This window comes from Cryptomeria japonica, chromosome 8 (genome assembly GCF_030272615.1).
Source record: "Cryptomeria japonica chromosome 8, Sugi_1.0, whole genome shotgun sequence".
In the NCBI taxonomy this organism is placed as follows: Eukaryota; Viridiplantae; Streptophyta; class Pinopsida; order Cupressales; family Cupressaceae; genus Cryptomeria; species Cryptomeria japonica.
This window is the reverse complement of record NC_081412.1, coordinates 199,099,089-199,112,726: the sequence shown is the minus strand read 5'-3', so window position 1 is coordinate 199,112,726 and position 13,638 is coordinate 199,099,089. Positions and strand designations below refer to the sequence as shown.

At 36.5% G+C, this 13,638-nt stretch overlaps 1 protein-coding gene across 2 annotated transcripts in view; it reads left to right on the top strand.

The window, feature by feature from the left end:
* Nucleotides 1–11,617, top strand: part of LOC131048350 (SAC3 family protein B) — a 66,303-nt gene extending 54,686 nt beyond the window's left edge. For both annotated transcript variants that reach the window (XM_057982278.2, XM_059209591.1), the window contains exons 9-12: nt 7,701–7,793; nt 7,928–8,718; nt 8,809–8,923; nt 9,007–11,617. In XM_057982278.2, the coding sequence (XP_057838261.2) occupies nt 7,701–7,793; nt 7,928–8,718; nt 8,809–8,923; nt 9,007–11,382 (3,375 nt within the window). In that variant the 3' untranslated portion in view covers nt 11,383–11,617. The remainder of the gene's footprint in view (nt 1–7,700; nt 7,794–7,927; nt 8,719–8,808; nt 8,924–9,006) is intronic.
* The last annotated feature ends 2,021 nt before the right edge of the window (nt 11,618–13,638 follow it).

Below are 13,638 nucleotides of genomic sequence, written 5' to 3'. Positions count from 1 at the left end.
TCCTTCCTCAGCACATGAAGTTCGTTGTTCAAGGCAAGCACATGAAGTGAATTTCAAATAAACTTTTCTTCAATCACTTCATTGTTTCATCAACTCAATCCTTAGATTTTTCAAGTCTTCATCTACAAAAACATGTCAAACTTTCCTTGTGAAGGCCTAAAATGCAAAATTCGCTCCTATCAAAGGATACATGAAGTAAACTTTGCTCTAAAGAAGGAGTACTTGAGGTGATCTCAAATCGAAATCATACTCACTAGCCTCATTCATACACTCTAATTCACACTCAAACAAGGCTCCTAGGGGAAATTTGCTCTAAAAGTGATGGTCATGAAGCGATTTCAAATCAGAATTGTAACTCTTCCTTGCTCTATTTCACTCACTCTCTCAACTCTAATGTGTGATACCATGTTCAACATGAGGTCTTAGGATGAACTTTTGCTCTGAGAGAGAGTCTCATGAAGTTAATTGAAATTTGGCACTTAGTGTTTTCTCATTCGCCCTCCTCCATTCCATTAATTCAAGCTTGCTGAACTAGGAGCATAGTGTGTGCTAGGAACAATTTTGCTCTCAAATAAGGGTACTTGAAGTGAATTTCGCTCCTCAAGAGGAGCACTTGAAGTTTTTCGCCCTCAACCTTAAGCACTTGAAGTAGCTTGAAAATGCACTTTTGAGTTGAACCTTATTACTTTATGCCTCTATATACTATAAGATTTCAAAACTCACCTTCATATGATCTCACCTTCAACCTGAGGCAATAAGAGTGAAATTTGCTCTGAGAGAGGGGCACTTGAAGTTGCCTACGTACTTGACCCAATTGATGTTTCTGTTGTCATTTTATGACAGCCTTGGTCCATCAGTGAGAACCGATTAGAGATATGTTCTGTGGACCAGCGCTGCCCCAGTTTGATCAAAGAGGAAACAATGGAATCATGAAGTGTGAAGTGTTGTCTTGCCGGAACTTCGGAACCCCCAGGTTTCCAAGATCCTAAGTCCTCAACCCCAGAACTCCGGAACCCCTAGGTTCCTAAGTTCCTAAGTCCTCAACCCCGGAACTCCGGAACGCTAAAGTTCCCAGGTTGCTAAGTCTTCTAGTCCTCAACCCCGGAACTCCGGAACCCCGAAGTTCCCAGGTTGCTAAGTCTTCTCTTCCTCAGAACTCCGGAACCCCCAGGTTCCCAAGTTCCTAAGTTTCTCTTCCCCGGAACTTCGGAACCGGAACTTCGGAACCTTGAGGTTCTGAAGTTCCTTTGCTAAGTCTCCTTTCTCTTCTCCGGAACTCCGAAACCTCGAGGTTCCGAAGTTCCTTTCCTAAGTCTCCTTTCTCTTCCCTGGAACTCCAGAACCTCGAGGTTCCGAAGTTCCTTTCCTTAGTCTCCTTTCCTTTTCCCTGGAACTCTGGAATCCTGAAGTTCTGAGATCCCAAGCCTAAATCTTCCCAACTTGGGCAACCTGTGTTTCTGAAGTCTTCCCAACTTCGTTTCGGTTCGCAACACTTCCAGATGGCGTGATCAACACTCAAGGCTTTTAATGCTCCAACAACTCTTGCAAACAGTTTTCTATATAAGGCTGTTATGCCTCATTGTAAAGGGTTCTCTCTCTGCTGGCTTGAGCTATTCTATGCTCTTTCACTTCTCTTAAAGACTTGTCTTTATCTTGCATTTCTGCAACTGTAAGTTTGGCCATTGGTCTTTACAATGAATTGAAATCATCATTCTTGCCTTACTTCAACTTATTTATGTTGTGTATGTGTTCTTACTTTCATTGTAAGTGTATGTTTGTGGCTTTCTTTCACATATATGCTGTGTTAACCTGTTTCTAGGTGTGACTTGTGGGAAACCTTCTCTCCTCTTGACATTCATCAAGTCCTAACCTCCATACGTGCGTTAAGGTCATTCAGTCGATTCTTTGTGCCATTTCGGGTGGGGAGAGAAACATCTCTTATTTTGGTGCATCACCTCCTTTCATTTTTAGCATTTCTCTCTTCCCTTTTCCTCTGCAAGCTGTTAGGATAGGTTTAGAAGTAAGATTTGAAGTGTTGAGTTGGTTCAATACTTGCACTTGGATTGAGAAGGAAACCGACTTTCTCCGGAGATTCAACCCCCTTGCACAAGGTCCCACACTTCGGGGTTGTTTCCATGTTTCACAAGGTTGCTGAGTTGATAGCTCAGCAAGGGTGCAAGCTTTTGTGATAACAGTTTCCTTGCATTGCTTGATTGAGCTTGATCTTGAAGAGTTCCTCCATCAGACCTCTTTCTTTTTATGTTTATTTTGACCTCATTTCACCCCCAAAAGAAGAGCTATCCTCCTGATTCTCGGCTTCCTGACAATGTATACCTCTTCAATGCAAGGGCTAATAGCTAAGAACTCTAACACCATCCTAGAAAGCAGGAAAAAGTGGGAGTCCCCATTTGCAAAGGGGCGATGTGTGAATGCCTCACAACAAAATGATTTGGAAACTCTAGCACCTTGCATCAAACTTCCGCCTTCGCCTTTGTCTTTGACAGGGCTCAGGTCGTAAAAGTGAACAGGCACATACAATTCACTGGGAGAGTTAAGCAGTTGACTGGCAGCTGCATATAGTTGGATCATCGCTGTGAATCTGGATCATATAATTCTCAGAATTGCAACTGTGTGGCGTTATAGGCCATTTTTTCTAAGGCCAGACAAACGATTTGCATAGGAGCTGTTCTGATCTGTAAGTCACCAAGTACTAAGGGTTAATAAAGATATTCTCTGGATTGATAATAATACATTTTGCCTTGTCTCTCTTTTATGGATTGTTGGAATATTGGTTGTTGATTAATCTGACAATTATTGAAGACTGTATTAATGTGTAAGTTTCTAGCTGCTTGTATTGAGGGAGTAAACTAACGGCAGTCTGAATTCGTATGTCTGAAAGCATTTTCCTGGTGATTATTCTATTCTGTATAATTCTGAAAGCAACAATAGAAAAATTCCTTGATAAAAATAGGTCAGGGATATTTCTTGTATGGTCAAGTAGAGTTATCCTAAAATATGCAAATTAAAGTACATAAAACAATATTGGTCCTCTAGTGTCAATGAGATTATAAATACTGTTTATCATAGCTTGTAGAAGGATTAAAATTATAGTGAAGCTTATCTGTGCTGCCTGAAACAGGGGAATAACAAAAGTTTCTGAAGCACACTGCTTGTTTGTTATAGATCATAAGAACACATGTATATGCTTCTAACTATATATATATATATATATATATATATATCAGTGTTACTCGGAAACGTGTTTCCGGCCTTAGGCACACGTTCTAGAAACGGAAACCGTTTAAGGGACAGTTGGAAACGTTTCCAAGCCATCCCTGATCCCAAAAAATTTTCAGAAACCGTCCCAGAAACTCGGAAACGGTCAACTCTTTTTCGGGGGATTGTTGAGCATCCCCGGGATGGCTTGGGACACCCAAGCGTCCCCTAACCGTCCCGGGGACGGATAGCCGTTTCTGGCGGTAGGGACAATTAAAAACAATTTTTTTTATAAAAAGTATTTTTCAGTTTTTAGACACTGCCATTAAAATTTTTTATTAAAGAAAGCAATTAATTTTTTTTAAGAAAATCCTTGATTGCAGCGAGTAAATTTTTTTTTATTTTTAATAATTAATAATTATTAATAAATAATATATAGTATAATAATTTATAAACTGTCAAACTGAGTAAGTGATTAATTTTTAATTTTTTTTTAAAATAGTTTCATTTCTGTTTCACTGTATTTCAATATAATATAATATAATATCGATTGTTGGGAATTAGTGTTCACATAGGTGGTAATATTGCATCATAGGATGCATAAATAATTAAGCATTAAATATTTTGGGGGATGTTGATATAAGTGTTGTAAATAAATGTCATATTAATATTAAGTTGTTGAGAAACAACTTAATATTATTATTAGTCACATGGTTTGTTAATAGGTTAGTATATTGGTTGTACGTACTTAGTTGTAGGAAGCTGAGTTGTTAAATCAAGTCATATATTTAGTAGAGTTGTTATAAGAGGTTTCCTATAAAATAAGATTTTGGAATCCAATAAGTATGTAATTTGTATTGAACGAAAAGTAAGATAACGAGCACTATATTCGAGTGTAATATTCTGCAAGCTTCTTTGTCTATTTTTCTATTATCGATATCATATATAATATCGATAAAATACTATATCGATATCATAATGCTTTCCCAAACAAAAAAAATAAGAACATTGCTTGGCAGATGGGAGGAGTTCATGATAGCGCTCAAGAAAATTAAAAAAATATTGGTGAAAACATGAAGTCAGAGACTCAGAAGTGAAAGGGTTATTAGAATTAGAATCAAGACTCTAAAATTAAAATTAAAATAGGTGGTAATATTGCATATAACGAAATATAATTAAAATTTAATTAAGTTAATGAAGGATCAAAATACATGGAAGGAAAAGTTGTGACTCCCTCAAACCTATGTTACCCCAAGTTTCCGGGACGGGGGGACAGGGAAATGGGTTTCCAAGACCTTTTTTTTTCCCGGAATAGGGGACAGCAGGGGATGGATATATAGATATAGATATCTATCTATCTAACTATATATGGGATGGATATATAGATAGAGATATCTATCTATCTATCTATCTATATTCCGGGGACGACAGGGGATGGATATATAGATATAGATATAGATATAGATATCTATCTATCTATCTATCTCCATCCCCTGCCGTCCCCTATTCCGGGGAAAAAAAGAGGTCTTGGAAACCCATTTCCCTGTCCCCCCGTCTCGGAAACTTGGGGTAACATAAGTTTGAGGGAGTCACAACTTTTCCTTCCATGTATTTTGACCCTTCATTAACTCAATTACATTTTAATTATATTTCGTTTTATTCTTATATATTTTAATTTTAATTTTATCTTTATTTTTAATTTTATTATTATTATTATTTATTATTAAATTCTTCCTTCTTCCCTTTTCCTCTGCAAGCTGTTAGGATAGGTATAGAAGTAGAATTTGGAGTGTTGAGTTGGTTCAACACTTGCAATTGGATTGAGAAGGAAGCCGGCCTTCTCCGGAGATTCAACCTCCTTGCACAAGTCCCACACTTCGTAGTTGTTTCCATGTTTCACAAGGTTGCTGAATTGATAGCTCAACAAGGGTGCAAACTTTTGTGACAACACTTACCATAGCTTCTTCAATAGCTTGGTTGGTGTTACTCGCAATTGCACACCCCTGTCTATCCATCCATTTCAACCACTAGAAGGATGTCGAAGGTCCTAGTCCTCTCTATAGCTACCATCCATCTCACACACATGAAGCACATTAGTATTCATTTATAGTAGGTCTAGATATAGTATCATTCCTGATTTCTTTGAAGCACATTAGTATTCATTTATGGTAGGTCTAGATATAGTATCATTCCTGATTTCTTTTGAGGCTATTTTGATTTCAGTTCCACTTGATAATTCATATTACATTTACATACTATATGCTAAAGACATTAGAAGGATCATCACACAATTATATAAATCTGGTGTATCAAGAGTGCATTGCGCATGTAGTGACATATCTAAACTTTTAGTTTCCCATTAAATGCTTTATAACATAAAAAAGCGATTTCTTGATTTCTATGATACATTTCCAATATAAGTTTGAAGAGAGAGAGAGAGAGAGAGAGAGAGAGAGAGAGAGAGAGAGAGAGCACATCTTAATTAATTGTCAATTTGGCCTAACTAACTGGCAATATTGTAACATATATACTGAAGGTGGAATTGCATTATTCACAGATGAGGACAGGCCTCACATCCCCCTCCCCTTAGCTTAGACTTCCTCCTAGAAGTCACTAAGGACATAACCCCTTACATGGTATCACTTAAAATGTTTAAGACAAAATATTCTAAACATAGGCTGCATACACATCGTAGAGCATTTAGTTTTGTAGTGGTACAAGTGTAAGATGGAATGCATCAATCATACCATGGAACCTTCTATTCATCTAATTCTTATTAGAAAATATCTCATTGTCCATATCGTTCCTGTTTTCTTAACATCATCATAAAGGTTCAAGGTTACAATCATGTATACAAGGTCCATTCTATCATTGCTGAGCAACTCACCCATTTACTTGCCTATGCTAAGTTTTATCCAATTTTTGCTTAGATAATGAAATTGATTATTTTTTTAATTTGCTGAGTTATTGAGTCTGAGTCAAAATTGGGTCTTTTGAATTTTGCCCAGTCGTGAGTTTTAAACCTTGATATAATTTTCAAATCTACTGAGTATAATATTTACCTGTTTTGACAATCTTGTGAATTTATTGTCTGAGTCAAAATTGGGTCTTTTGAATTTTGCCAAGTTGAGTTTGAAACTTTGATATAATTTTCAAATCTACTTAGTATAATATTTACCTGTTTTGACAATCTTGTGAATTTATTTCTTAGATTGTAAAAATTATAAAAATTATAAAAATTGCAAATTCATATTCTTTGAACTTAATCATGATTGTGGAAATATTATGTTTCTTATTGCCTCTAACTAGCCATTGTCTGCTGACTCATATGAATTTAATCATGATTGTGGAAATATTATGTTTCTTATTGCCTCTAACTAGCCATCCTCTAACTAGCCATTGTCTGCTGACTCAATCACAAAATGTGTAAATTTGCATGGTAGGGTGTTATATAAAAGGACAAAGCCCTAGATCATTTTAGATGATCAAAAGATGTTTGTATAGCTTTGCCATTACTCATGATTCGATCACAAGAGATTTCAGACCATTAATTGCACGAACAACTATACATCTTAAGGATAGACAGGCATTTGCATTCTTGCTTGGTGTGTGTCTTCAAATCATTGAATTGATCAAGGGGCTTTCCTTTGAAATGTGCATTTGTATTTTGCTTGGCGTGTCTTCTAATTTGTTCCAAATTGCTGAATTGATTAAGGTGCATGATAAGGAGTAAGATGGGAAGCAAATTGACTTCCTTATCCTAGAATAACAAGTTCCAACTATGTTTTTAAGCACACTATTTTTTTATTTATCAATGTGGGGCAAGGGGCCACTCCCAAAATAATAAATAAGATTTGAACCCAATCAAAAGAGCACAAACCATGACAAGTAGACCTGAAGGATTACAAAAGAACAAAAAAAAAAAATGTAATTAGGAAATTGTTACTAACACGGCATAAAGGCTTCATAAAACATCTTAAATGTAAAGGTGTTCTTTTCTAAGGCATTTTAAAGTAAAAATGTTCTTCCCTGCATGTAAGGAAGAGCAATTTGCAGACAACAGGTGTTACCAATGAAAAATTCAACCAAAATCACAGACGATCATGGAAATTGAGTGCCTTTTAGAGTCTTGATAAAAATTTAATTAAAATAGGAAACCATTATGAAAATTGAGAGTAATCAAAAATCATGATGAAAAAGTTTCATTTTCCCTTGAAAGGAGCAGTATAATGCCTTGCCCTGCCATCATATTTTCTCGATATTAAGTTTCATGGTGCCTTAGACATCAGTTGACGTGGATGAGGATTGATTTATTGATCACTTTTTACAGGTTTCTCTGAAGAAGCAAAAAGTGAACTACAGTGTGTATTTGTAATATTTAATATTTATTGCATTATTATGGATAATATGCATGGAAATTTAACTTTCTTTATTTTTGCATTGGAGAAAAATTCATTTGACTGAAGTATGATCTCCCTCCTCAGTTGCGGACTCAAGCACTAGCTTCATTGCACAGTGGGTTACAGAAAAATCAAGGTATTCCAGCTGCTCAGGTTGTGAAGTGGTTAGCCATGGAGGTAACTCTCATCTTGAAGTTTTATTCAATTCTCTTAATTTCTGATTATTTTGATCAATTTTATTCATTTCACAATCCAGATTGTCATGTCTGGTCTCCTTTGTCCCACTGGGCTGAAATAATGAATTTCTACAGGGAGAGGATACTGAAGGCCTTTTTGAATACCATGGGTTTTCCCTTAAGCAGTTTGAGGATTTATATATGGTGAAAGAAGGCCCATTCTTGAATGGCGATGTAGATTTTCAGACAAAGTGTTCCCAGCTTGTACATCAGAAAAGGTCTGATAAGATACTCCATGATGTGATTTCTCCAGGTCAGGTGCCAGAAATGGATGGCACTTTGCAGACAATTAGAAGTTTGGATGCTCAAGTTGACAAATTATCGAAAAGGGCCATATATCCTAATATACCTGCATTTAATTCCTCTGTTCCTCCTGAAGAAGAGATGCCTGATTATGAGGAGGATGTCCTGCCTATTGATGGTGAGAAGTTTAAAGATTGGGAGATGCAAGAACCATTTGGAAGTCAACAAACCAAAAAGTTTGAGGAAGCAGATAAACTGGAAATGAGGTCCCCAAGACCAATTTTTGGTGGAGAACCTGTCATACCCCGTTCTGGAGCAAGAAAGCATACCATACATCAGTCAAAGCCACTGCAAGAGCAGCGAGTAAAGAAATTACGTAGAAATGTTCCTGAACTAGAATTGGAAATCAAAAAGAGTTTCTTTCCATTGAAGGAACATTTTGGGAATTTCATTGAAAGGGAGGATGCAAGAGGACCAATAGTTCATGATATTAATGAAATGCATAGAATCGAGACAGTAAAGGATTGGACTGCAGTTGAAGAACCAAATGACCAAGACGAGAAAGCAAAACTGGCCATATGGAAGGCTGAGGTTGAAGTTGCAAAGTTAAAGCTTCTTCTGAGGTTAGCTGCTTGGCTGAATCTTGATTCTGTTCTATGTAATAAGGTATTTATACTTGCTTGTTCCTGATAGCTTTTGCACTTTGTAAACAGGAGGTGGAAGCGTCAGGCATCAAAAATTGCAGAGAGTAGACATATGCGACGATTGAAGGCCAATGCAGCTTTGAATTCACTCTTGGTGGGCCCTCCTGTTCGATCTAATAAAAAGGTATTTACACATGCTCTTCAGTTTTCATTAAGATACAATTACCACACTATTCTACGTTTATGTATTTCAGTTGGCTGTGACAGATTGTGTGCCATGAGGAGCGTTTGGGAGGCATACAGAACTTATCAATGGTAGAGCTTAACATTGATCAGATTGTAAGGGAAAGATACAACATGCACACTAGAATGTGGTCAAAACTGGATGTACCAGAAGTAATTGGACCTATTCTGAGTCAGAAAAATCCTCAGGCCATGTGTCTTTGTTGGAAGTTAGTTTTATGTTCTCGAATTGATGACAAGTCATGTACAAATTCCAGCCAAATTGTCGGACAATGGTTGCGGTTTAAAATGATGGGTAATGATAAAACAGACAGGGAACAGTCATCTGTCTCTATCTCAGAAGTGGCTACAACTGAGCGTAGAGACTCTAATAGATTGTTTTGTTTGTCTATATTAAGAGACGTTTCCTTCAATGTTGACAGACTTGAAAATGAGGAAGCTAGCTTAGGAGCAAGTGGCCTTCTGTTTCTGTTGGTTGATAAAGTTCACTGGGATCTTGAGAGAGGCAGGCTGCAGTCTCTTGTAGGGAGTGTGAAACCTGGTTCTTGCTTGCCTCTCCTTATATTGAGCTCTGTAAATGTTGAAATAAGCACCATAGAAAATCAGTTAGAGCTTCAAAAGTTGGATAGGATGAGGATCGGTAGCTGGTCTGTCATCCTTGTTACAGAGAATGAACATGACAATGCCAAAGGATTCCTCAGTGATGATTGTTTAAGAAAGGGTTTATTGTGGTTGGCTGATCATGCTCCACAACAACCTAATGTTTATCCCTCTGATGTCCGGAATCTGGTTCTGGAGTCATTGGAACCTTATTTGAACATTCTCTTAAATGCAAATCCTTTAGAGGTAACACCTGGCTATTGCATTCATGCTTTTAATCAGGCACTGAATGAAACTGAAAGCGATATTGTTTTAGCAGCACAGAACAGTCTTCCTGGCTGGCCTGCTCCTGAAATAAAGGATCTTGATGTGAGAGTAGAAGGTGGATATCTAGAGTCATATATGCCTAAATCTGGATGGAACATGGGTTTTAATATTGATGCTATTGTTCATGCTCTTAGGTTATGTAGACTCCCTGAGCTTTCTTCATTCGACTTGAATCCCATTTTCTGTGGAGTTGGTTCGCAAGAATTTGGAGATGAGATCCAAGAACGAAAACTCACTCTTCAGAAGTACTTGTATCAATATTTGTGCCAGATAAGCTTTGCAAACAAAGGTGATTTACTGACATTAAAAGAAGCTGATTTAATGGTACAAAACCATACTGCCTGTGAGTGCATTAATTCAAGGCATGTAATTGTTCCCGAATGGGCTACCATATTTCGCAGAATTTACAACTGGCAGTTGATGCTATTAGAGAGTGAACCTGCTGCTATTGTTTATGTTTCTCGTCCACGAAAAATTGGCTTGTTGGTAGATGAACTAAAGCAGCATCTTCTTTCTTCTGTACGTCAAATCTTTATGACCTCTGATCGTGCATATCAAGTTACACCTTCATTAAATGAAATGTTGGAATCAAGTTGCAAGGTTATCTCCAGGGCTCAAGGCCTGGAGCCTAATGTGCAAACTGGGAAAGTCCGATACCAGCAGCATGCAAAGGATACAACTCCAGAGTGTACGTTGAAAAATAGTTTCATAGATTTTGCCAAAAACTCATATGGTCAAAAGCAGCATCTTCCTTCTCCTGTATATCAGATCTTTATGACCTCTGAGCATGCATATCAAGTGGCCTCTTCATCAAATGAAATGGTAGAATCAAGTTGTAAGGTTATCTCCAGAGGTCCGAGCTCGGAGTCTAGTGTGCAAACTGTGAAAGACCAATACCAGCAGCATGCAAAGAACTCTAGTCCAGAATCTATGGTGAAAAATGCTTTCATAGATTTTGCCAATAATTCGTACGGTCAACAGAAGTTTGCATCTAGACAAAACAATCCTCTAATGGAGTTTTCTGAATCAGCGGAACATATTGCAATGGAAGTGGAATCCCAGATTCCAGATAGTGATGAGGTGCGGCACCAGATAGAATTTGGTCAGACAGATGGAGAACTTCAGCTTAATCAGGTATTAACTGACTTCTGTGAGAAGGTAAATGAGCAAAAGCAGAGGATTGCTTCGCTAATAGAAGAGACAAATATGGCAGATTGTTCACCTAAATTGAATCGAGCACCTACTCTATGTATATCAAAAGAAGAGAAATCTGCTTATAAAGAGATCAGAAGATCACAGGGTTGGGGTTTTGAATGTCTATCCTCTAATGCCATCGATTGCAGGTCGGCTGTTTCTTTATCACCTAGGTCAAACAGCAATGCCATGGATAAGTTGAGTAACTTGTTGGAGCAGTGCAGTGCTGTTCAAATCTCTCTCGACAAGAAATTAGTAGGCCATTTTGGCGAAAAATAATATTTATGGGCTGAATTTGAATTCTCTATATATGTGAATGCAAACTGAGCTTTTCCGATTTGAAAATGGATCCCTTTGTTGTGAGTGTAAGCACGACAAAAGTAATAACAAATTAAGGAGCGTTTTTGAAAGAAAATGACAAAATGTTGATGACAAATATTGTATGCATTGTGGCATGTAAATGTTGCTGTATGGCCACAAAGCACATAATGGCAATTGTCTTTTGGTTCTCTCATCCATTTTACCCAGACACAATGGCGAACACAGTTTATTTGTTTGTAGTGCATCCACAATCCACGTTTATTGTATTACTTTAAATATAACTGAGTAGAAAAATTCGAACATGAAGTTTATACAAGTAGTGGAAAAGAAAAGGATTTCAAATGAACATTCAAATCAACTTAAACAGATATTCAAAATAGAATAAGGACCATAATACAGTGTATACATAGGAAAACTCTTTCAAGAGAAAACCTCTATAATCCAAATCACAATACAATGTATTAATAGTAAATAACAGTTTACAATACAATTCTAGAGCTGTACTCTTTCAAGAGACTTCACATAGCAACAGGGTTCTGGAGCAATTTCAATCAGTAATAGAAATCAGCATAAATCATCACATATTTATAGACCACTAAGTTGGACTCCCAAGATTACCATGTGTCATCATCCTCTTCACTACATGCATGTAAAACAGAAAGGAGAACATGCAAGGCATTAAAGTTCGCCTACTATGCAAATTGTCACCAAACCCAACATGCAAGGTGTTCGTCTTTTCGTTTTATGCAATTTTGTAACAATCTCAACACCTGAGGTATTTCCATGCATGCAAGATGTTCTACTTGACATACAAGTTGCCTGCCATATTCAAGACTACCACTTGCCACAAAATTACTAGTCATGTCTCTTACACTATCAAAGTGGTTGGCATGGTCTGTCGTAATTTCAATAAGTGGGGCACCTACTTCCAAATTTGTGTTTCTATGTCATACAAGTTACCTATATGTAGGATGCCACCTCACTCGATAGATCCCTCACTCGATAGATCCCACAAAGTGGTACAACATAGTATACATAAAACATTAAGATAAAATAAATAACCAAAATTAAATTATAGTACTTTCAAAGTTTGAGACACCTTAATTTCATACATAATCTTCACTCATCCTCATCTTAGGAATTAAGCAAAATTTATCTTCACCCATCTTAGGAATTAAGCATCATTAATCTTCACCCATCTTAGGAATTAAGCATCATTAAGCAATTCATATAAATTCACCTAGGAAACATGATTTCTAATTAACTTTCATGCATAGAATGTAATTAAAACATAATTAAAATTATTCTACTCATGTAAGCAATCATCAAATCATTATCTAATATTGAATCCGATGTCTAAATCATCATAATAGTAAGTCGTAATGTAAGGTTGTCATCATAATAATAATCAAAATAACATAAATGTGTAATCTATAAAAAAGATGGACCTCCCAAAAGTAAAAAATGTAAACTAAGGAACTTGAATTCACTACAATAATTAAACAACAATGATGATGGTATGCACGAATGACATAGAAGATGTCCCCTCTCTCTCTCTACACACACAAAATGAATCTTATAAAGTTAATAAAACTTTAAATAGAAACCAAACTATGATTATATTCGTAGAACATTGTTATACTAATGGTCTATGAAAATAGCCTTGAAGAGTCTTCACAACTTAGAACTTGCCTAAATTATGATAAAGACCAACCGTTTACGTGAAAAATATAAACCCATGTATAAATCTACAATCAGGGCACATGGTTCTAAAAGAAAAGACATGACCACTTCATTTTGTAGCAATCAACCAACCATGCTTGTCAAATCATTATCTTCAATGCCCATCCACTAAAATCATCCTCTCAAGACAAAAAATGCACCTAAAAACATGAAAAAATGATCTTATGATTTTCCGTCATGTTGGTCATTATAAACCTCAACATTTATGTATATAGGGTAGAAGAGTACCCCCAAAATTTGTTGGAAAGAACCTTAGGAAATGGTATAAATGTTTGGGCTCTACACTCTTTAATCATAAAAAAAAATTAAGTCATGTCCATTACCTTGTTTACCACTTGAATATATATGCTTTAGCACAAAAAAATGATGTTTGGGTGCTATCAAATTTGATTTTATAGTTTTAAAGATATATTGGCTCATTAATATAATCTTATGTGGTTTTCTTCATTATTACTTGAAATTTCTTGTAAA